Source organism: Manacus vitellinus, unplaced genomic scaffold (assembly GCF_001715985.3).
Source record: "Manacus vitellinus isolate BGI_N305 unplaced genomic scaffold, ASM171598v3 scaffold_21_pilon, whole genome shotgun sequence".
Lineage (NCBI taxonomy): Eukaryota > Metazoa > Chordata > Aves > Passeriformes > Pipridae > Manacus > Manacus vitellinus.
Genome location: NW_021939546.1, coordinates 5,227,167 through 5,249,388, shown reverse-complemented (window position 1 = coordinate 5,249,388; position 22,222 = coordinate 5,227,167). Strand labels below are relative to the sequence as shown.

Genomic DNA, 22,222 nt, shown 5'->3' with positions numbered 1-22,222 from the left:
TGCAACTCCCTGAGAGGAGGGTGGAACCAGGTGAGGGTCAGGCTCTGCTCTAAGGGAACAAGGGACAGGACAAGAGGAAATGATCTCAAGTTGTGCTGGGGGGGGTTAGGTGGGACATCAGGAAGAATTTCTTCACGGAAAGGATGATCAGGCTTTGGAAGGGGCTGCCCGGGGCCGGGGTGGAATGCCCATCCCTGGAGGGATTTAAAAACCCTGTGGATGTGGCATTTGGGGACATGGGTTAGTGGTGGCCTTGGCAGTGCTGGGGGAACAGTTGAACTCCATCACCTTAGAGATCTTTTCCAGCCTAAACCATTCCATGATTCGTGACACCTGGCCCAAGCAGAGCACCCACCCACGGAGGTGCCCAGTGCTGTGGCAGGACAGGGGAGCTCAGTGCTCCTCTCTGCACACCCAGAACTCGGCAGCGCGGCACTCGCACCCTCTGGGAGCAGGACCGGACACGGCAGGGCAGGGCAGGGCAGGATGCTGTGTCTTCTCTCCGCTGGGTGCCCGGGCGGCCGCGCGGGTGGTGCCTTTAAGGGGCGGTCTCGGGGCGGTGCTGGCGGCGGGGCCGGTCCGGCCCGGTGCCCCCCTGGCTCCCGGAACTCTCCCGGCGCCGGCCATGGTGCGGATCGAGACCGTGAAGACCAAGCCCTACGGCGACCAGAAGCCGGGCACCAGCGGGCTGCGCAAGCGGGTCACGGTGTTCCAGAGCAATGCCCACTACACCGAGAACTTCATCCAGAGCATCCTGGCCACGGTGCCGCCCGCAGAGCGCCAGGAAGCCACGCTCGTGGTGGGGGGCGACGGCCGCTTCTACATGAGGGACGCCATCCAGCTCATCGTCCGCATCGCCGCCGCCAACGGGGTAAGGATCCGGGATCCGGGATCCCGGAAATCGCTGGCGCTTTGCGTGTCCGCGGCGTGGAAGTAACTCGGTGAGTGACAGATGAGCTGACGAGGCTGCCGTGGGCACAGCTCGCGGTGCAGGCAGGAGAACCCCCCCGGCAGCCTTTCCCCCCTTGCGGGACGTGCGGGAGCGAGCGGACATCGGCCAGGGAGGAGGCAAACACCACTTTCCTCATATTCCTTCTTCCTTCGGGCCGCCGGGGGGTTTTCCAGCTGAAACACAAACCAGTGCACAGCGTGCAGGTGGTGAGGTTTGGGAGGGGAGCGGCGTTCCCTTCCACGACACTGGGATGTGTCTCCGTGCTGGGGTTTCATCCCTGTTGCTTCATCTTGGTCCTGTCACTTGGGCAGCCCGAGGGAAGCCCAGCGGGGACCGAGATGTTGGCAGGGAGAGCTGCACTGGAGTTTGTAAAGGGAGGCTTTTTCCTGCATTTTGTGTTTTCCAAATGAAAAATATCCCCTTCTCTTGGGACACCAACATCAGCAGCAAACATTCTTCCTCATGGACCACGAAGGAGGGAGTGGGCTAAGGATGTTTGGTGCTCTGGGTTGGACATAGGGTAAAACCTTAGAGTTCCCTATTTCAGCTTACCAGTGCCTCAATGACCTTAAAGATCTGAGTACTTACAAAAAGAATTAGCAATTTGAGATCTCTACCTTCTTAGGGCACAAAAAAAGCAAATAACTGGTTTATTTGGAAGGGTTTTAAGCTATGTAGAAATCTGCTTTTTTGTGATGTGTGGTTCCCTATTCCAGCATCCCTGAGCAGCACCAGCCTTGCTCTGTGCACCTCTGGAAGTGATGGATAGTGCAGCCTTCCCTGGTGGAAAAGCAGCAGACACTGGTGTATTTATCTGTTCTAGGAAGGGGTTGTAGTTGGAACATGCAGCTTTCATGCCTGACAGCACACACAGACAGGATCCCTATGGATCACTGTGAATAAGCAGAATGGGAAACTTGTTCCCTGGCATAAAGTGTTTGTGCAGGTTTCTGGATGTGCACTCGGGGCCTGGCGGGATGTGGCAGCTTTCCAAGCACTGAGTTCTCCATCATCTGCACTTCAGCTCCATCCCAGGAGTAAGGAAAGGCCTGGAGGTAGAGCCATGCTGGGTGTGAGGAGGTGTTCTGGGAGGGTGTGCAGGCACTCACGTACGTGCAGAGCTGAGCTCGCTGCCAGAGCTGCAGCGGGTCCCAAGGGGTGCCCTTGCCAACAGCAGTTTGTCTTGGAGCATTTTGTCCACATGAATTCAAAGTGCTGGGAGAGAATTTGCTCAAAAGGCAGGGAAAATGGGAGGTGGAGGAAGAACACATGTGGAAGAATATGTGGGTTAATAAAGGGACAGCAGGTAAAGCCTGAATAAGTAACCAGAGGAGGTACAGAGGGGTGATCTACAAAGTAAAGAGCTACTGAAAACTTGATGTACAGTTATTGGCTACATTTGGTATAAGGCAGTGCAAGTATTGCCAAATTTAAGAAGGGCAAAATCTCAAGAAATGAGGTGACTAAAAATAGTAGTTTTTACTAAAATTTTAATACATCTTTTTTGTGCTTACCTTCCTGTTTTGGAATGGCTAAGGGATGGTTGCTTTGTGGTTTTTCCCTGTAATTGTAAATATTAGTTCCTAGTGGTTACCACAGTGTAGTTAAGGAAGAATCTATGAAAATCCTGTTTCTTCATAGTAAATGTGAAGTAACTAGAAGTTACCAGCCCTTCAAAGAGAAGGGTGGACAACTGCTGTTAACTGGTAAGAAAGTGTCCAATAGAACAGGGAACAGCACATGGAGACTCATTCCTGGAGCCTTTGGTTTTGTCTGAGTGCTGGGGCTCTTGGAGATCACCTGATTCCAGCACCAGGACTCAAGGAAGGATTCAGTGTGAGAAATACTGAGAAATACAGAGAAAACGAGTGCTGGAAAACTGCATTTCTGGTCCTAGGGATTAAGAGGTGATTGGATGAATACTTTAAAACCATGTGGTCTTAAGACCTGGCTGAATGATCCTCTGGAAACACAGGACAGACCTGAGGGCCACAGTTAGTTAGTTTGTTAGTTTTACAAGTAAAAAGAAAGGATGCTAAACTGAGTTTTAGTTTTGTCTCTAACTGGAGTGGTTAATATGTAACTAAGTAGTTATATTTTACTGGCAATTCAGTTTGGAGTTGTAGAATTAAGGAATGTTTATCTTGTTTTTAAGTTTGCATTTATATAAGTAAACTGCAACAGAGGTTGTTGGGTTTGGCATCCAGGGTTGCCTCCCTGCTTTGTTTTGGTCTGTGTGCCAGGTTCCCTGGATGTGATTCCCACATAGTGAGTCTGACTCTTAATTACATGAATAAAAGCTTGAAAACTCCTGTTGGAGCATTACATGTCAGTAGAATGGCAGTGCAACAGCTTTATTTCAAAAACAACCAGAAATGACAGAACTGAAGCTGTAAATCCAGATCTGATCATATAACCAGCACCAGGCTGATTCACTGACATTGTCACCTGCTATTCCACAAATTTACTGTGCCCTTGGTTCCTTCTTAACTAAACAGTTTTCCAAGAGCTGCAAAGTAGCTGGAAGGTGTTTTGAATGCCAGGCAGTGCTTTGCATGCTAAATACTGCCTGGCTTTGTTTTACAGCTGCAGGACACAGGGATTTTATTAGAAATGCTGCTCTCTACCCTAGGAAGTTTGGTTTCCTGGCTTGGCTGCTCTTTACCTTTTTCCCCACTCAGTTATCCAGGAAAAACAAGTGTTTAAATGCTCTTTACTTGCCACTGCTCTACTTTTGGAGCTCCCTTTGTGTTGTTCTACCATAGCCTCCAGATCAGTTCCCACTGAGATCTTTCCTTCAAGTTAGAGCTCGTGGTGTTAAAAATATCAAAATAAAGTGATCATACAGAAAGTTATTCCAAAAAGCAATCCCTGTGTACCAGAACTAGAAGCAGTGATGCTGGATCCTACAAACTGGTAAGAAAAGCCTCAATTTCTGGGCTTTCTAATGTTCCTGTTTTTCTCAGAAGCAGAAGGGGAAACTGAGGTGTGATATGTGAAGTAAGGAAATAAATACAAACTGCAGATATTTCCTGGCTGCAGATGATGGTGGATTTTAGGAGGCAGCCAATGCTGCAGCAGCTCTTACAGGTTACAGGCTGCTGTTACAGCAGCTTAGCCTCTTTCTGCCTGTAAAGTTAATTGGCTTATGCCAGTTTATAGTGGAAGGTGATTAAGGCAGTGTCAGGTTGTCCAGTTTCAGTGCCTCTTTGGAATTTTAAACTCTACACTAATGAAACTCCAGCTCAGAGACAGAGCTAAGGTGCTTTGCAGTTAATCTCTGCAAATCCAGCAGGCAGAGTTGAAATTCATCCTACAGGGATTTAGCTGTAATCTCTGGGACAATGACTCTGTATAACCAGACACCTCAGCTGTGGTTGGGCTGGCAGGGCAGCAGGATGGAGCCTAAAGCCTTCTCTTGGTCAAGGCAAAGTTTGGGATGGGAATTGGGCTGGAGAGCTGCTCTCCATGTGTGTGATGCCAAGGCCAAGCTCATCGGGATCTAGGACTGCACTGTGGGGGGTCCTGCCCACCCTGTCATGGGTCTGAGTTAGCCAATATATGGATTAATGTTCCGAATGATGAGCTGGAACATATTTTAGGAATAAACATAAATAACATAAATATCAGTAAAAAGTGTGAAGAATGCAGAAGTCCTAAGAAATGTAATGTGTACATACTATATATTCATAGCACAAGATGCAGAGTAACACACTAAGCAGCAGATCTGATGAGCAGAGGACAAAGACTGGCGGCAGGATCATCCAGTTATCCAGAAAAACATCATTTCTAGATTTTAAGGTCAGGCTGCGTAAATGAAACCCAAGAAATAAAGTCTCACCAGGAACTTAAGTCCTGACCTGGGGCACCACCCTCAGAGAGGATCCAGTGTGGTTGGGGGAGACACCAACAGAAATGGCCTGAGGTCATTCTGGGGGGAAGGAGTTTCTCCCTGTGAGGGTGGTGAGGCCCTGGCACAGGTTGCCCAGAGAACCTGTGGCTGCCCCATCCCTGGAATTGTCCAAAGCCAGGTTGGATGCAACTTGGGATAATGTCCCTGTCCATTGGAGGGGTTGGAATGAGATGAGCTTTAATGTCCCTTCCAACCCAAACCATTCTGGGATTCTATGAGGAGGGACAGGTGGGGCCAGTGAGGAGGGAATGACCTGAGCCAAGGGATGGGGAAGCACAGAGAGGCTGCAGGGAACATCATTCTCTGGCCTGGTGGGGACAGGGCAAGAATTATAAGGTCAAATGTTGAGAGGCATTTTGGAAGCTTAAGGCTAAGGAAAGGAGTGTGTTGCCTTGGGAAGGTCAAATAATCTCTGCCTGGGAAAACCTTTAAGGAGAATGGTTTGTGCAGGGTCATCCCTGCCTAAGGGGATTTTTTTGGGGTTCAGGTTTTCAAGAGGATTCGGGGATAGGTGCTGTCAATCAGTAGGCTGGGGCCAGAAATCCTGGAGCATTCCTGGGTCTGCTTGAGGCAAACCAGCTGGAATCCCTGCCCTTTCCCTGGTGCAGGGGCAGGACACTGGAGATAATATGCAGCTTTGGGTGTACTTTGAAGGGCTGACCGTTGAACACAAAGTTTCTCAGTCCTGGTCACTACTGTGGACTTCCCTGGACAAACCTGGACATGGGGGTTTCATTCCCAGCCCTGCTGGGCCCCTTCTGTGCCACCCAGTTTGTCTGCTCATTTTAACTGGGATGCAGTGCAGGAACAGAACAGTGTCTCTTAATTCTGGAGTGATTCATGTGGATGTGCTGTGGAGATGGTGCCAGATAGTTTTTTGCCTCTCCATAATCTCTGCAGCAACTTCCAAACTTGGCTTTTTTATTAACTCTTGATAGAGACAAAGTGCAGTGTGGTTGGAGCAGCACTCCTTGTATGATTAACAGGCTTGCAGTCTGTTTATTTGACTTGGGCTCCAGTTGTCCTGGCATTGCCAAATGTCACAGCAGTGGCTGCCTGGACCAGAGTTGTCCTCTGGCACAGAGTACCAGGTTTTGGCAGCTGGTCAATGGGGTTTTTCAGGGCTCTTGGCACCCTCTTATGGCCAAAGTGCATGGACAGTGCAGGGAACTGTGCTTTTCAGAGGGCAGGAGTCAGGGGAATGGGATTCTGTCCTAAAGGAAAGTCACCAAATAAGTGTGAAGTGATTTTACTCTATTTGCTGCCTGGGATTTTGTGCTCTGTGTCTTTTGAACTAAGCACAGAAAAAGGGTGTAAGGAGATGATGCCTGTCAGCAGCTAGTTGTTGTCAGAAATTCCTGCAAAGCTGGAAAAGAAGGATTACAGCTGAACACAGCCCCACAGAGGGTACCTGGGCTTTATCTGCCCTCTGAGTGGAGCAGTTAGTTATTTATTTTCACTCAGTTCTTGTGTGTCTGAAGTGCAGGTCAGGAAAAGGACCCAAGCTAACAAATGTCCTGGCCGGCAGTGGGAGGGGGAGATGCCCTCACCAATCCCTGAATTCCATCAGGAACAAGAGACCCAGGAAACATGCCCACAAGGAAAAGCCCAGGGGATTGGGGTTGTTTGCTGTAGCAGAAAGGACACTCAGAGTCTATAGCCAAAGGATTTCAAGTGTGTGAGGAGTTGTCAGGAAGAGGATTATGATTTGTTTGCTGTGTCAGCTCAGGAGGACTTAAACCACTGCAAGGAAGATGTCCAGCAGATTGTAGGGAAACAATTCCAGCTGCAAGGCTGGTGATGCACTGGCATTACCTGGAGAAAAAGATTTCAAGAACAAGTTATATCAACTTTTGGGGTGTATTTGATCCAGTTCTGGGGAGGGAGCTGATGACCTGCTGAATTCCTGAATTCCTTTCCAGCTGTGAGTGATCTGTAACGATCACAGTCATCCCAGCAAAGCCTCCCAGATCATGGATTTAATGACCCTGCCTCAGTCCAAAGGTGCTCAGCATCAACCTTTGGTGACCTTTTCCACCTCTGAATCCTCTGGCAGCCTGTGATGCCCAACCCCTGACCAGTCCTGCTTGGCCAGTTAGTGGTGATTTAGATTATCCCAGCAGTGATGCAGATGTTTCAGGAAAGCCCTGGGAGCAAGTGAGCACCCCAAACCCAGGGTTGTTGTTATGCTGTTCTTGTCCCTAAGCTTTCTATGCACTATTTTATATTTCATTTGACAGAATGTGTTTTTCCTTTATGTACACAAACATTTCACTAATGGCCAACACCCTCCTCTCCAGCTTAATCTAATTTGATTCCTCTGTCCAGTCCACATGTACTTTATTGCGCACACAAATTCCAACCTTCCATAGGCCTTTTCCCTGCCAGTAATTCCACATGCAGTCACAGGAGCTGGGAGGTGGCCCGTGCCTCCTCCTGTCACTTAATGCCACGACATTTCACAGGGCACCAAGTTTATCTTGAGAATAAGAAGGGAAAGAGCTCGCTTAGGCCTTTTGCTGCCAGGTGTAATTTTGGGAGCTGGATTGTGGTTTCTGTGCCACTAGAGGGAAACCTGTGCCTAGGAATTAAGGGAGTCTCAGGATGGATAAAACACAACCCAGTTGTTTCTGTATCCCAGGAAATCTCGTTGTAGGTGTAAAAGATGTGTCAGCTCATACAAATTATGCAACTGGATTTTAATGTACTGATGCATAAAACAGGATCTGGGGGCCATGGGTTAGTGGGGCCTGGGTGACTGGTTGGACTCACTGATCTCAGAGGGCTTTTCCAACCTCTATGATTCTATGATCCCTTTACCTGTTGGAAGAAAATATATCAATGGCTGGAGCAATGACAGACTCGGCACCTCAGGAAAGAGTCTCCGAGCACCTTTGTGAATTCTCCCTGTTCAGCTGAGTACACACCTCCTGTCCCCTGCAGTCATAAGGGACAGATGGAGTTGTTACAAAGTGTCTGTGCTTTAACTGCTCCAGTAACATCCATACATTGTTTCCAGCAGCTCAGACGGAGGGTTCTGAGTGTTACTGAAGCAGTTTGGAGGAAAGTCTGATTTAGAATCATAGCGTAGTTCGGGTTGGGAGGGATCTTAAAGCCCACCTTATCCCACCCCTGCCATGGGCAGGGACACCTCCCACTAGACCAGGGTGCTCCTTTCCCATCCAGCCTGGCCTTGGACACTTCCAGGGGTGGGGAGTTTAGAAGTTTTTTGGTGTCTGAGTCTCTCCTGGACATGTTTAAGCTGCTCCCAAATGAGTATCTTTGCTGGATGCAGTTTTCCAAAACATTTGATGTTTTTTTGTGGTTTTAATCTCGCTGACATTTGCTGGGGGTGTTCAATTGAACCTATTGCTCCTGTAGCTTTTCAGCTTCTCTGGGTTTTTCCCACTGTTCCTGGTGGATAACATCTCTGTGTTTGAGGAGGGAGAAGTTGGGTTGTCAGGGCAGGAGCTGCGTGAGCAAACGGGAGGTAACGGATCCGCTCCCTTCCATTTTAAGAGTGACCTTTAACTCACCAGACTTTGCTAAATAACTCCAGCAGGATCCCTCTGGAACGTTGCCTCCCAGGGACCCAGCCTGCTGGCCTGGCCTAGCACTGCCCTGTGGATCTGCTGGGCTGGCAAAAACACCCGAGTGGGAGCTGAGCTGCTCCCGCCTCCCTGTTGTCCCTTTCCTGAGGGAGAGCCACATGGATTGACACTGCTGGGCTCGGGAATGGCCAGGAGCTGTGCCTGTGGAAACCAGCAGATGGTAAAGAAGACAGAAACCCTTTCCCAGCAGCGTGGAATCGTGTGTTCTCCGGGACGTTGATCCTCCCCAGCAAGTGCGGGAAAGCGGCTTCAGTTACAGAAACCAGCGGCAGCTCAAGGTTCAAGGGGCTATTTTTGGGTGTCCAGCGGCTTCCCTGAACTCCTGTCTAATAGGTGGGCCAAGGCTGGGGACTAATTTTGGCATATTTTGCTTTTTAAATGCATTTGTATGAAAAAAGAACATGGAAGACGCTCCTCTGCCCGTGCTAACTGTGCCAACAGCCCCTTACAATGACCAGAAACCAGGAACCAGCGGATTACGGAAGAAGACCTTTTATTTTGAATCCAAGACGAACTATTTGCAGAACTTCTTCCAGAGTATCTTTTTTTCCATAGACCTGAGAGACCGCCAGGGATCTTCTCTGGTCGTTGGAGGTGATGGGAGGTACCTCAATAAGTCTGCAGTGGAACTGATTGTCCAAATGGCTGCTGCCAATGGGGTTGGTAAACGTTAAATCCCTAAATTCCTGTCGGTGTGTGGCTGATAAATGCAGGAAACCTTAATAAATTAGTCACTCTGAGATTTAATTTCCCCAAAGGCTTTATTCAACTTTAGGAGTTAAGTTTTTAATGGAAAACCAGTATGGTGGTAGTACAGAAATGACTGATTTCACTCTAAGTGATGCAGTTGGGTAGAGAATACACCTGGAGAATGGAAAATAAATACTGCTTGGTGTTTGTGTGTTCTTGGTTTGGGGTTTGACAGCCCCAGGCTGCTGGCACTTGGATTTTGTAGCCTTTCCATGAGAATATAACCCCCTGATATTGTTCAGAAATGAAGTTACAAGGAGAGCCACCAGAGTGGCAAAGGAAAAGGTAAAACATGGTTGTTTCTTTCTCACCATATATAAGTTGTGATAAATACTCCAGGAGCCTTTGAAAATTGAGATCAGGGTGAGGAAGTGAGTGGCAACCTTTATGTGGATCTCAGTTGTGCTGGAATTCTGTGTTTTGGAAGCAGGACAGGCTTGTCTGTTTGTGGTGGATCATGATTTATGCACTGCAAGGCTCTTGGGCTTTGGGGTTTTATATCTGTTTTCTTTTGCTTTTTAAGAAGAAAAGGCTCTGCTGTCTGTCCTGGATCTCTTGTTATTCCGAGAGACCTGAATCTTGGGAATTTTAGGTGTTCTTTATTTCCTGTGTGCATCTTAGTGGGCTCTCAGTAAAACCAGGGTGGAAATGTTGTCTGGATTGCTCTGAGGGGCCGTAACCCAAAATTGCTGCACCAAGTGGGTCTGTTTTGAGAATTCCATGAAAGGTGTTTCTCCAGTCTTAGGTTTTTCTCAGAAGAAATTCCAGAGAATCCAAAAGGATTAAGTGTAAATTTTTCAGCACATTGTTGCCATGAGCAACCTTTTCCAGTGGTTACCACAATGGATTGAGCATTGGATGGGTGGGGAATGACAGCTGAAAACCTCTGGAAGCCAAGGAGGGCCCTAAATCAGAGAGCAGCTCGTATGGAGACAAGTGTTTCTTTCTTTCCTTCCTCACTGTGGGGAGGAAAAGCTGCAGTTCAGGTGTGTGGGGAGGACCAGGAGCTCTCCTGTCTGGTGTGGGAGGGAAAATCCCTTGTTTTGCCAGTCCTCTGCAGCATCCCTTGAGCTGCTGCAGAGCACGGGGGTGCTGCAGAATGTGACCCTCAAAGGGAAACTGGGGAACAAGAGGTGAAGTTTTGCAGAGGAGCTTCCTGGAGGTCCTATGAATTTTTGGGGAAACTGGAGGAGCAAAATTTGGAGGCTGGAATAAAGCACAGGACAAGGTGTGCTGGTGACTAAAGAACAGATCACGCAGTGCTGGCTTTGGCTGAGAATGGGGAAAAGCAAACCCTGTGTAGGTTGGGCCACTTCAAATGAAAACCCAGGAGGGCTCCACCATGAGCTGCTGTCCCATGAGCTCCCCCCATGCGCAGGGCCTCACCTTGGGGTCCTAAACTGCTGTTTCATATTTATGCTCATTATTTGCTGGAGGTGCAGATCTTTGAGCAGCTGGTCTCTGACAGCTGTACTATGCACTAACTGATGGGCAGGAGGCTGGGGCTTAGCACCTGACAGTGCCAGGGGCCCGGAATCACACTCATCCCGTGCCCTTGGCCCAACTCCCACTGCAGGCCTGCAGTTGGGAACACTCCTCCTGATCCCTGCTTTATCTTGTGTTTGAATGGAATCCCTCCTCTTTTCTCTTTCGATTCTCTCTCTGATCTCAGCTGATACAGAGTCTGGTGTGTTTTTAAATCTCTGTCACCTCATTTGGGGGCTGTGTTGAGGAGTGTGTTCTGTCAGGGAAATTCATCCTCTGCTTTATTGCGTGGACTCCAGCAACTGGATTCTGATTGTATTGCTCAGCACATTGCTCTGGATGCAGTCTCAGTGAGCTTACTGAATTTATGGGAAGGAGGTGTGTTACTCACTGGAAGAACCTGCAGCTGGTCCCATGGGAGCAGCCATGATGTCCAATTTTTGTGCTGTTTTGGCTTCTCTCCGTCCCATTGTGTGTTTGGAAACCGAGGCCACAGCCAGAGGGGTTGGTTGGTTTTTGGTGTTGTTTAGAGACAACTAAACAACATAAAAACAGGGACAACTGGAGAGCTCAGCCCTCCAGTGCACCATGTCCAGCTGAGCTGCAGCATTCCTGAAGGAAAACGCTCCAAAGGCACAACAGCGTGGGGTTGGATGCACCAGGGAGAGCTTGGAGGCCTCCCAGGAACAAGGGTGCCTCTGCCATCCATGCACCTCAGGGCTCTGGTTTACCTGTTGCTGGCGTTTGGAGTTTGGTGGATTTGGCATTTGGGATTTGGGCCTCACAGGAGTTTGTTTTGCTGTTCCATCCCCAGATCGGGCGCTTGGTCATCGGGCAGAACGGGATCCTGTCCACCCCGGCCGTGTCCTGCATCATCCGGAAGATCAAGGCCATTGGGGGCATCATTCTGACAGCCAGCCACAACCCTGGGGGGCCCAGCGGGGACTTTGGCATCAAATTCAACATTGCCAATGGAGGTGAGGGCCCTTGGTCCCTGATTTGCTTAATTTGTTTGGTTGTTTCTCATGTTGACCCCAAGGAACCCAATTTCTGCTTTAATATCACAGAGACCTAGTGCCCTGAGCAGTAGGTTTCCCTAAACAGAGCAAACCTGGATGCTCAAACTCTGGGATTCCCAGCCCTGGGTCTTTCCTGAACTCCTGAAGTACATCCCTCTTTTACCATCTTCTCCCTTGGCCATTTTCTCTCCCAGGTCCTGCTCCTGAAGCCATCACGGATAAAATTTTCCAAATCAGCAAGAAAATTGAGGAGTATGCCATCTGCCCAGATCTCCAGGTGGATTTGAGCACCATTGGGAAGCAGCAGTTTGACTTGGAGAACAAATTTAAACCCTTTACAGGTAAACAAGTGTTCTTCCTTTTGGAAAGGACGAGGAAATTTGGTTTGTCTGAGGACAGACATGGCCATTCTGATCCCTCCTTCTCATCCACTGGATAATCCAAGAAAGACATTGCTCCTGCATCCTGATATTTATTTATTTTTCTGGTTTGCCCTGCATCTTACCTTGTGTAGATCAGTTTCTGTCCTACAAAAGTTTCCACTTCAGTGGGAAAATCTCAATCCATCAAACTTCTCTAAAATCAAAGGCTGTTTTGTCTGCAAAGCAAACTTGTACTTGAAAACAGACACCTCTGCAGTTACAGTGCATTTTTTCAATTAAAAATATAGTGTTTACTCTTGTAACTGATTTTTTCCATGATTTCACAATTAAAAGCTCTCCCCATGAGTGGGAAAACTGTTATATTTCATATGTGATTTCTGTCAGTCAGCAGTGAAATATGAAAATGTATTAAAAAAAGACTTTGGAAAAAACACTGCAAGTATTTTTTTACCATCTCCTGGTGACTTGTCCTGATTAAAAAATAAATTAAAAGATGATAAAAGTTGGTGTTTCTCTCAGTCCCCATTTATGTAGTGGGATTTTTATATTAATGGGGTTTTTATATTGCCTGTTGGCTGCAAAGGTGCAGCTTTTTTGAACTATTAAGTTCACAATTTCCATTGACTTTGGTGGAATTAAAGATCTGATTTTATATATATATATATTCCCCTTTTCCCTTAATCCCTCTCTCCAGGCAAGAGAAGTGGGACTGAGTCTCTTGGGAGTCATAGCTGGGAACAGAATTTTCCTTAAGGATTTTGTTGGTCCATTTGTCTGTGACCTGATTAGCAGTGAGAATCTGTAATTAAATTCTTAATTTGACACCATTATTCCCATCTTTATCAGCTGATCCTGTGGGATGTGGAAGGCTTTGTGCTGAGCCCTGACCATGTGCTCTGAGGATGCTCAGCACAGCAACAAGGACTTTGTAACAAAGATTTCAGACTCTGAGAGTTGCTCTCTGCTCCCTTTTCTTTTCCAGTGGAAATTGTGGACTCTGTGGAAGCTTATGCCAACATGCTGAGGAGTATCTTTGACTTCAGTGCACTAAAGGAGCTGCTTTCAGGGAAAAACCACCTCAAGATCCGCATCGATGCCATGCACGGAGGTACCCCGGGTGGGCTTGGGGCATTTTAGGGAGCTGGGTGTCCCAGGGGCTTTCCCACCTCCTTCAGAGAGAGAGATATTACTGGAATTTATATCCATCACTTGTAAGTTTGATTTTTGTTTTGTAGCATCCTGGATTTTTCTTCTTGCAAGCAAACTTTTTATGCCTTATGTTATTTTCTTTTGTCAAATATTGTATTTTGGGGGGTGGAATGAGATGATAACTTTGAGATCCCTTCCAACACAAACCATTCTAGGGTTCTGTGAAATGTTTGGACTTGGGAATTGCCCCGGGGCAGAGGTATTGGTGGAGTGTGGGGAGTACTGGAGGGCTCACATGTGTCAGTCAGCACTTGAGAGACAGAGGACGAAGCTGTGATCAAAGCTGCCCTGACTTCACATCAGTCAGTGTCCCATGGGGGTCACAGCAATTAGGCAAAGATGTGCCCATAGAGGTTTGAGTACAAAAATGAGACCATTAGACTGATTTATATAATTTAATATATCGGCCAGACTTGTGAGTCCCTTTCACAGATGTCATTGGGAGCACCCTGGCTTTCTTGGCACCTTGTTCCTCTTGTCTCGAGATCTATGGAGCTCCTGTGCTTCAGTACCATAAACCACATGACCTGACCATCTTATGGGAGCTCCTGTGCTTTAGGACCCCAGCCCACACAGACTGACCATCCTATGGGAGCTCCTGTGCTTTAGGACCCCAGCCCACACAAACTGACCCAGCCTGAGCAGCCCAGGGGTGGGTGGTGACGTGGCTGGTGCAAAGCTGACCAAGGGCAGAGACAACTTGTTTCTCTCCATGTTTTGCTGTGACAGTTGTGGGCCCTTACGTGAAAAAGATCCTGTGTGAGGAGCTGGGAGCCCCAGCAAACTCAGCTGTGAACTGCACCCCACTGGAGGACTTTGGGGGCCACCACCCTGACCCCAATTTAACCTACGCTGCCGACCTGGTCCAGACCATGAAGACGGGAGAGTATGACTTTGGAGCTGCCTTTGATGGAGATGGGGTAAATGAGCTGATTTCTGGTCACTTTTTGGCCTTCTAATCAGCTGTGGGAGACTGATGCTCAGCTGATTTTAAGCAGAGGACGAAGGCAAAGCTCTTTTCTCTCCCTCTGTAGTCTTGAATGGAAGTGAACCACTTGCTGCATTTTGTCACCTGGGCAATAGTTGGCTACTGTGTCAATAAAGAAACCCAAACTGCATTTAAATAACTTTAAAGGCTGTGAAAAACCAGCAGGAAGGTGAAACACTATCCAGGTGTTTCAAAGCTCTGCTTTTATTCCAGTGCAGTCAGAAAATCCCTGGGAGCTGTTGGGTTTATGAGCAGCTCTTGTGCTGAGCAGGGAGCAGAGCTGTTCCCCTCTTGTCCTCCTCAGGATCGCAACATGATCCTGGGAAAACACGGCTTCTTCGTGAACCCCTCCGACTCGGTGGCCGTCATCGCTGCCAACATTCTCTGCATCCCGTACTTCCAGCAGACTGGAGTCCGTGGATTTGCCCGGAGCATGCCCACCAGCGGGGCCCTCGACAGGTACCAGCTGTTCAGGTGGGAGGGAGGAGGGATCCCTGTCCCTTTCTTGGGATTTAACACATCTCTGTAGTGGGGAGCAGAGCTGGGCTGCGCTCTTGGCTCTTTCTCTTCTCTACAGATAAGTCCAAACAAATGACCCTCCCACCCTTTTTTTTTTTCCTTAAATTTTGTAGTGCTAATTTGTTAAATGTTTGGAGATTCATAACTTAAAGTTGCTTTAGAAGAGCTGTGTGTTTGTATCTGTTCTTTAAATGCACATCCCACCCATTTTCCAAATGTTACACTGGGATAAAATAGAGGATAAACCCCGAAAGCAGTGGCATTCCCTGCCTGCAGTGTCACCCCAAGGGAGAGGCTGATACTGCAGCATCTCACATGGGAGCACCAGGAATCCAGCTGGGATGTGACTTGGCCTTCTTACCTTTGCAGGGTGGCCCAGGCTACAAAGATCGCTCTGTATGAGACTCCAACAGGCTGGAAGTTCTTTGGAAACCTGATGGATGCAAACAAACTGTCTCTGTGTGGAGAGGAAAGTTTTGGAACTGGTAAGTCAGCAATTCCTGGGATCACCCAGGATGGTGTTAGTTCCTCCTGTTAGTTCTTTATTCTTTATAGCTTGGGATTTCTCTTTCATCTGTAGTTGTTAATGCTTCTAAAATAATAAAATACAAAAAAAGGCTTGGAAGAATCAGTGTGGAAAAAACCAGTGCTGAAAGTTTTGTGAGGCAGGAGCCAGTTCTCCCTCAGTCCTTCAGGAAGGCACGTGGAGATATGCAGGAAGTTTGAGGGCCTCTTTACTAGTCCGGTCATTGAGTCTGTGGGGATTAAGTGCAATGTTAAATGTATTTTTCAACTCTTGGTGGCCAGGAAAGCCTTCTAAATGTTTTCATTTCTGGAAAGAAATATGGTTTGGAGCATGGAGTTTTATTAGGGAAGGTTTCAGGTCACTATTAAATCTCTGAGCTTAATAGGGCCCTCATTTTCCTGTTCTGAAAACAAGGTATGATTTATAAAGTTTAAATTAACACTTGCCTTTGAACAGTCTAAGCAAGTTATTGGGTTACTGAGAAACAAAGTGAACATCACAAGGAATTTCTAAGGGTGTGCACGTGACACACAACTGTTATTTGTGCAGGGAAGTTGAAGGGAGCAGGTTTTGCTCCCCATTGGAGCAGCATGTGCAGGACACTCAGAATTCCTGGGAGACCTCAGCAGTTTCTGAGCTCTCCCATGGCATCTACCACATGGTGTTAACATCCTGACTGTGGAAAAGGCACCTAATTCCTGCACAAAGGCTGAGTTTTACCTGGTCTGAATTCTCTTGAGATCTTGTTTTCCCTGTTCTCTAAGGACCTCTGGTGGGATATGCAAGGCACAGGGTCTTGAGGGAATTTAGGGTGGATGATTTCACCCTCAAACCTTGTGTGTTTTTCATTTCACCACCTTTTAACCTGTGCATGGGTGCCTTAAATCCCCAAATGCCTGAGGTGAAGTGCTTTGTGGAGCTGGGGTGCACAGCTTGACAGGAAAGGATTCCCCCAGCTTCCCTGTGCCTGAGGAAGGGGATCCCAGGCTCTGGGTGAAAGCAGGGGGCTGTGGGGCTGAGCAGTCCTCAGTGGCAATATTTTTGCAATCATATGCTATTCTGATACACTGGATTTGGCCTCAGGTTGGAAGGAAAGGGGAACTTCAGGAAATGTGGTATCTCTGTAAAGAAATATTGAAGGAAATTGTGAGTAAAGATTTTGGAGTGCTTGAGTGATTTCAGCATGTGCTGAGTTTATATCCTGGACCTTGGCTAATGAGAGGGCACTGGTGCTTCAGGAAATAAATCAAACCAAAAACCAGCAAATGCTTTTCCACCTTCCTGGAGCTGCTGATGGGATATGGTCTGGGATAAGCAGCTCTCTAAAACTGTTGTATGAGCAACAAGCTCCCAGTTTCTCTCCATCCCCCAGCAGGGAAGTGACTCCATCCCATATAAAAGTGACTGATTCCATTTGCAGCAGGGGCTGAGGGAGAGGTTTGGGATTTTGGCCAGACAGCATCAAATCCAAGTGGCTGGGGGCTCCAGCAGTTTGGGGGACAGAAAGGGCCTGGGAGTGCTGGGCTCCCCCCACAGTGCAAAGGGTGTTTGTCCACCTGGCAAATGCACTTAGGAATGAAAAAGGAATGAAAAGGGGTGAGGAAGGTTGGCTGATAGGAAGTTAATGAGGAGTTGTTTGGAGCTGGACATAATGTGAGTGTTGAAGGGGAGAGAGGTGAAGGAGCAGCCAAATAGATCCAGTAAAAATTGAAACAAACTGTGACCTGGTGGGACTGGAGTCCAGGAGCAATTAGAGTAATGCAACATGACAGAATTCCTGCTTGCTTCCTTGGGTATTTTATTCCAGCCATAAGCTGATACATCACATGGGACTGGTGTTTATTTAGCATTCCTCTCCATCACCTCTGCCCAGCTCTCTCCTCCCTCAGGGACCATGGGGATAATTTATCGCTGCGTCCACAATAGTGGGATTTGTGCAAAGCTCCACCTAACCCATGCCCTGCCCCCAGCCCTTTCCCAGAGGATCCCCACTCTGGCACTCCTGGAGAGGGTGACATGGCAGCTCTGGAGTGCTCTCTGCATTAACTCCTTGGGATTCATTAATACCTGTTTGGATGTTTTCCAGAGTGGAAAGGCGAGAACTTTGCAGCTGTGGAGCATACCATGAGCTGACGAGGCAGGAGCCCTGAGGGTGGGTTGGGGGTGTTCTGGGCCATTTGATCCCATTTCATTTGGGTGCTCAGGGTGCTGTGTAAGGTCTAGCCCCTCTCGGATTTCCTGTGTGTTCCCAGCCCCCTGCTGTGCTCCCAGGGCAAGGCTGGGCTGGGCTCCGGTGGCTTCCTGCTCTCTGTGCAGTGCCAGCTTTGGTGGAATCAGGAATGAGAGGCAACAGGCACAAACAGGCACAGGAACTTCCACCTGGACATGAGGGAGAACTTTTTCCCTGTGTGGTGACCAAGCACTGAACAGGTTGTCCAGAGAAGGTGCAGAGTCTCCCTTACTGGAGATAGTGAAAAACCTGGATGCAACCCTGTGCCATGTGCTCTGGGGTGACCCTGCTGGAGCAGGGAGGTCAAACCAGATGACCCACCGTGGTCCCATCCAACCTGAACTGTCCTGTGATTCTGTGAATCCTCCTCTATCCAAAAGAGGGTTTTTCCAGCCTCTCCGTGCCTGGTGTGTGGGAGCTCTCCTGGTCTCCACAGGTGGATGGAGTCTCTCCTTGCCCTGCTGTTTTCCAGCCCCATGGCCAGTGCTCTCTGACCTGCTACTCCTCTCCCCGTTCTGGGCTAATTCCAGAGTTGCTGGGGTTTGGTTCCCCAGGAGGGCTGACATTTGTCCTGGTGCTGGGCCAGGATTTGTGCTGATCCCAGTGTGCTGCTTGGCAGACAGAACGTGGCAGCTGCTCAGGAGCTTGATGTTCTTCCTGAGCTGCTCCTCTGCATTTGCCTTTTTTTTTATTTGATGACCTTTTTACTGTGCATTCCCCGTTCCTTCCTTGGGAACGGAGTTGAGGATCTGTGAACAATGAGAGTGTGTGTGTTGAAAGGGGCCGAATGTTTTACTTGGGCTGTAGCTGAAAGCAGATGATATCCTGCCCCGTTCTAATGATGCAGCCCGGATGGAGCTGTGGGAATGCCTTCCATTTGGGAGCCTGTAGTGCTGCCAGATGGATGCAGGAGAGGAGGCAAGGTAGGTGAAAGGAGTGGGAGCTGTGTTTGTGCTGTTCCCTCCACAGGCTCCGACCACATCCGGGAGAAGGACGGGCTGTGGGCTGTGCTGGCCTGGCTGTCCATCCTGGCCACCCGCAAGCAGAGCGTGGAGGACATCATGAAGGACCACTGGCAGAAGTACGGCAGGAACTACTTCACCAGGTGGGAAAAGTGCTTCCAACACCTCACACTTTCTTCTGTCCCGTGTCCAACCCTCCAGGTCAGAGCCAAAGCACTGATGGCACTGGTGTGTCACCGTGGGGCTGCTCCTGCCCCGGGGCACTTGCTGCTTCTCTCACAGTAATTTAAAACTCCCCGAGCAGTTTGTAACACACCTGGGTTACACGGAATGGGATTCACCAGAACCCTTCACCGTGTCCAGCTCAGGGTTGTTATTCTAGACATAAATCTGGTATTAAAGTCTGCCCAGGCTGTACATTTTATACATGCAAAGAATCTTTCTTTTTAATTATTTTTTTCCTTTCAAGTCTTTTTTGCCATCAGTTCAGTATGTTGGGCTCTTGAGAGCCCAAATCAGCAGTGAATTTGTGATACCTTCAGTGACAGCAGTATCTTTTGGAATGCCCAGCTCCCAGGCTGTTACTTACCTGGATGAGTTTCTGTCCAGTCCCAAAATACTCTAATTTAAGCTGCAGTACACATGGAAGATGGAAAGGGAAGGAGTGAGAAGTAGCCTGCACACAAGCAGAGGTGGGAATGTCACCTGGAGTGAAAGCATTAGGCAGAAATCTTTCAGCTTGGAAGACTTACATGAAAATTCCCTCTCAAATTGCCAAATGAAAGAATTTGCCTTTTTATTTTTTATTTCTTCCTTCTTTTTCTCCCCACACCACAAAGGCAGCACACACCTGAGGCATGGAGACCTGAGGGGAAATGCCAAAGTCTGGGTTAAAAAGGCAGCCTTTTAGCACTCGAGGTGTCTGCAGAGCACACTCAGTGCAGAGGTGGGCTGGCAAATAAAGTGGCACAAATCCCACTGGCACTCGGAATACAGAGTCTAGGATCCCTTATGTGCTCCAGCCACTCTCTGCTGTCTCTCAAAGCTGGCAGTGGGATGTTGTCCTGGTGCAGTCACAGTTGCAGGGGATGCAGACGAGGGTGTTCAGCTGTGTCCGTGAGGGGCCTGCTGAGATGCTGTCGGCAGAATTACAGCAAATTCCTGGCAGGAGTTGGAGCCTGGCCCTGGATCTGTAACACACCCAGCGTGAGACAGCACTTTGTGCTTCCATCTCCTGACACCAGCTGCTGCAGTGTATCCCAGGAGTCTGTGTTGGATGGAGCTGTAGTGCTGCACACAGACCCTCCTCTCTTTTCATAGAATTCCAGACTGGTTTGGGTTGGGAGAGACCATAAAGCTCATCTCATTCCACCCCCTGCCATGGGGGTCCACTATCCCAGGTTGCTCCAAGCCCCATCCAACCTGGCCTTGAACACTTCCAGGGATGGGGCAGCCACACCTTCTCTGGGCAACCTGTTCTGGTGCTTTTTCTTCCCGTGCTCCCCTGCAGTGTGGGAGCAGAGGACATCCTCAGGGCAGAAGGCAGAAGTCAAAAGGGGCATCCCAAACCACCAGTGCCCATTGCACCCTCCCCTCCCTGACCTGTGTTGGTGCCTGGTGCAGGTATGACTATGAGGAGGTGGATGCAGACGCAGCCAACAAAATGATGAAGGATTTGGAGGCGGTGATGTTCGACCGCTCCTTCGTGGGGAAGAAGCTGTCGTGTGGGGACAAGGCCTACACGGTGGAGAAGGCTGATAACTTTGAGTACAACGACCCTGTGGATGGAAGTGTCTCCAAAAACCAGGTGGGCACAGGAGTGTTTTCTTTGTGTCTATTTTTATGGAATAGCAGTGGGTTGGGAATGTTGTGTGTGGCGGCTCTTGTTTCCAGGCATGTGCTGAGGTAGGAACCTCCCAGCAGCAACATGCTTTGTGTTCAGGAGCTCTGGCAAGTTCTCCAGCGTGGGGTAGGGGGGACAGTAATCCCTGTGGGAATGGGGAGAGAATAACAAAAGAGCCTTCTGTGGCTCCCTGAAGAGGAGGAGCACAGGGATGGTGCAGATTGGGCAAAGCCACACTGGCTCTCATGGAAAATACCTTGGATACCCAAGAGCTGAGAGGCTCTTCCCTCTCTCCTCCCTGCCCAGGGCTTGCGGCTCATCTTCTCCGATGGCTCTCGGATCATCTTCCGGCTGAGCGGCACGGGCAGCGCGGGAGCCACCGTGCGGCTCTACATCGACAGCTACGAGAAGGATGCACAGAAGATCCATCAGGATCCACAGGTGGGTGTGGAATCCCAGCTGGATGCAGCTGTACTTAAGGTGGCACTGACCTGTTCTGTAGTGAGTTCAATATGTGTTCTTTACAGCTTAAAAACGCTGCTGTGTTCTTGTAGGCACGGGAGGAAAAGAATCCTCCTCTTATATTTAGGTTGAGGATGGATATCAGGAAAAGGTTCTTCCCCCAGAGGGTGGTCGGGCACTGAACAGGCTCCCCAGGGCAGTGGTCACAGCACCAAGGCTGACAGAGCTCAGGGAGCGTTTGGATGATACTCCCAGGGACAGGGGGGATTGCTGGGGTGTCTGTGCAGGGCCAGGAGTTGGACTGATGATCCTGATGGGTCCTTTCCAGCTCAGCCTATTCTGTGATTCTATATTCACCAGTAAACACTCTGTGAGCTCTTTGTGCACAGCTTGCTGTGCCACTATTGACAAATAGACTAAGAATCCCACATTCTGAGAGGAACAAACTGCACTCAGGATTTCCCTGTCCTCTGCCATCGTGCAACAGAGTTTGGGATACGGCACAGCAAGGGTGGCAGCAGCAACACTGGAGCTGAGCTTGGGATTCCTCTCTGAGCACTGCATCCCTCTCACTGGTCCCACAGCTCATGTGAGCCCAAACTAGTCCTTTGGTCAGCAGAGCTGAGCTTTGGGTGTCCCGGGCTGAGCCCAGGTGCCCACAAGGGAAGGCTGGACGTGGCATGTGAGAGCTCCATGTGCTGCAGTAGTTCTGAGCCATCTCTCTCCTCCCTGCAGGTGATGTTGGCCCCTCTCATCTCCATTGCACTGAAGCTGTCCCAGCTCCACGAGCGGACCGGCCGCACCGGGCCCACCGTCATCACATAGAGTGGCACCGCCGCTGGATGCACACGGGGAAGGAGGTCAGCCCACCTCCCCTTGTCCCACCTGTCACTGAGAGAGGAATGTTCATTTTATCCTTGTAATTAAGAACACTGTTTTGCTGCTAAGGATAGACAATAATAAACCCCAGCCCTCAGCATCCCGTGTTCTGTTGCTGTGCTGCTTCTCTGTGTCCCCATGGGTTGTGTGTGGTGCTCGTTAGACAACTTTTGGGTCACCACACGGACTCTTGGCTTTTCCATAAACAAAAGCCACTAGGAATAACAAAAAGTCTACATTTTTCAATACTCAGAGTTTTTTTTCCTGTAGTGAAAACTTTCCTGGAAAAGAAGCACAAATACTTTTTGGTAATACACAGTCTTTTAATCAGCCATGGCTGTGTATTAAAGCTGAGTATTTTTCACTCAGGTGGATTTTCCCTTTTAAACACCAGTTATGAAAATGAATCTCCATTTGCCTTCTGTGTGAGAAACCCCCCAACAAACTCTCCATGCAGAAATGAGCATTGCAGGGTATTAAAGGGATGGGCC

General features: G+C 48.8%; 1 protein-coding gene across 2 annotated transcripts; it reads left to right on the top strand.

Annotated features, from left to right (window-relative positions):
- The first annotated feature begins 539 nt into the window (after positions 1–539).
- On the top strand, positions 540–21,834 carry PGM1 (phosphoglucomutase 1). Of its 2 annotated transcripts, none has more exons than XM_008933870.3 (11): positions 540–871; positions 11,526–11,688; positions 11,925–12,071; positions 13,096–13,221; positions 14,052–14,242; positions 14,615–14,769; positions 15,199–15,314; positions 18,555–18,690; positions 20,171–20,354; positions 20,697–20,831; positions 21,588–21,834. In XM_008933870.3, exons 1-11 carry the CDS (start codon positions 626–628, stop codon positions 21,675–21,677), a joined length of 1,689 nt encoding a protein of 562 aa, XP_008932118.2. In that variant the 5' UTR covers positions 540–625; the 3' UTR covers positions 21,678–21,834. The 2 variants fall into 2 exon arrangements, with proteins under 2 accessions (XP_008932118.2, XP_008932117.2); XM_008933869.3 differs by lacking the exon at positions 540–871 and adding an exon at positions 8,510–9,135.
- Positions 21,835–22,222: the final 388 nt, after the last annotated feature.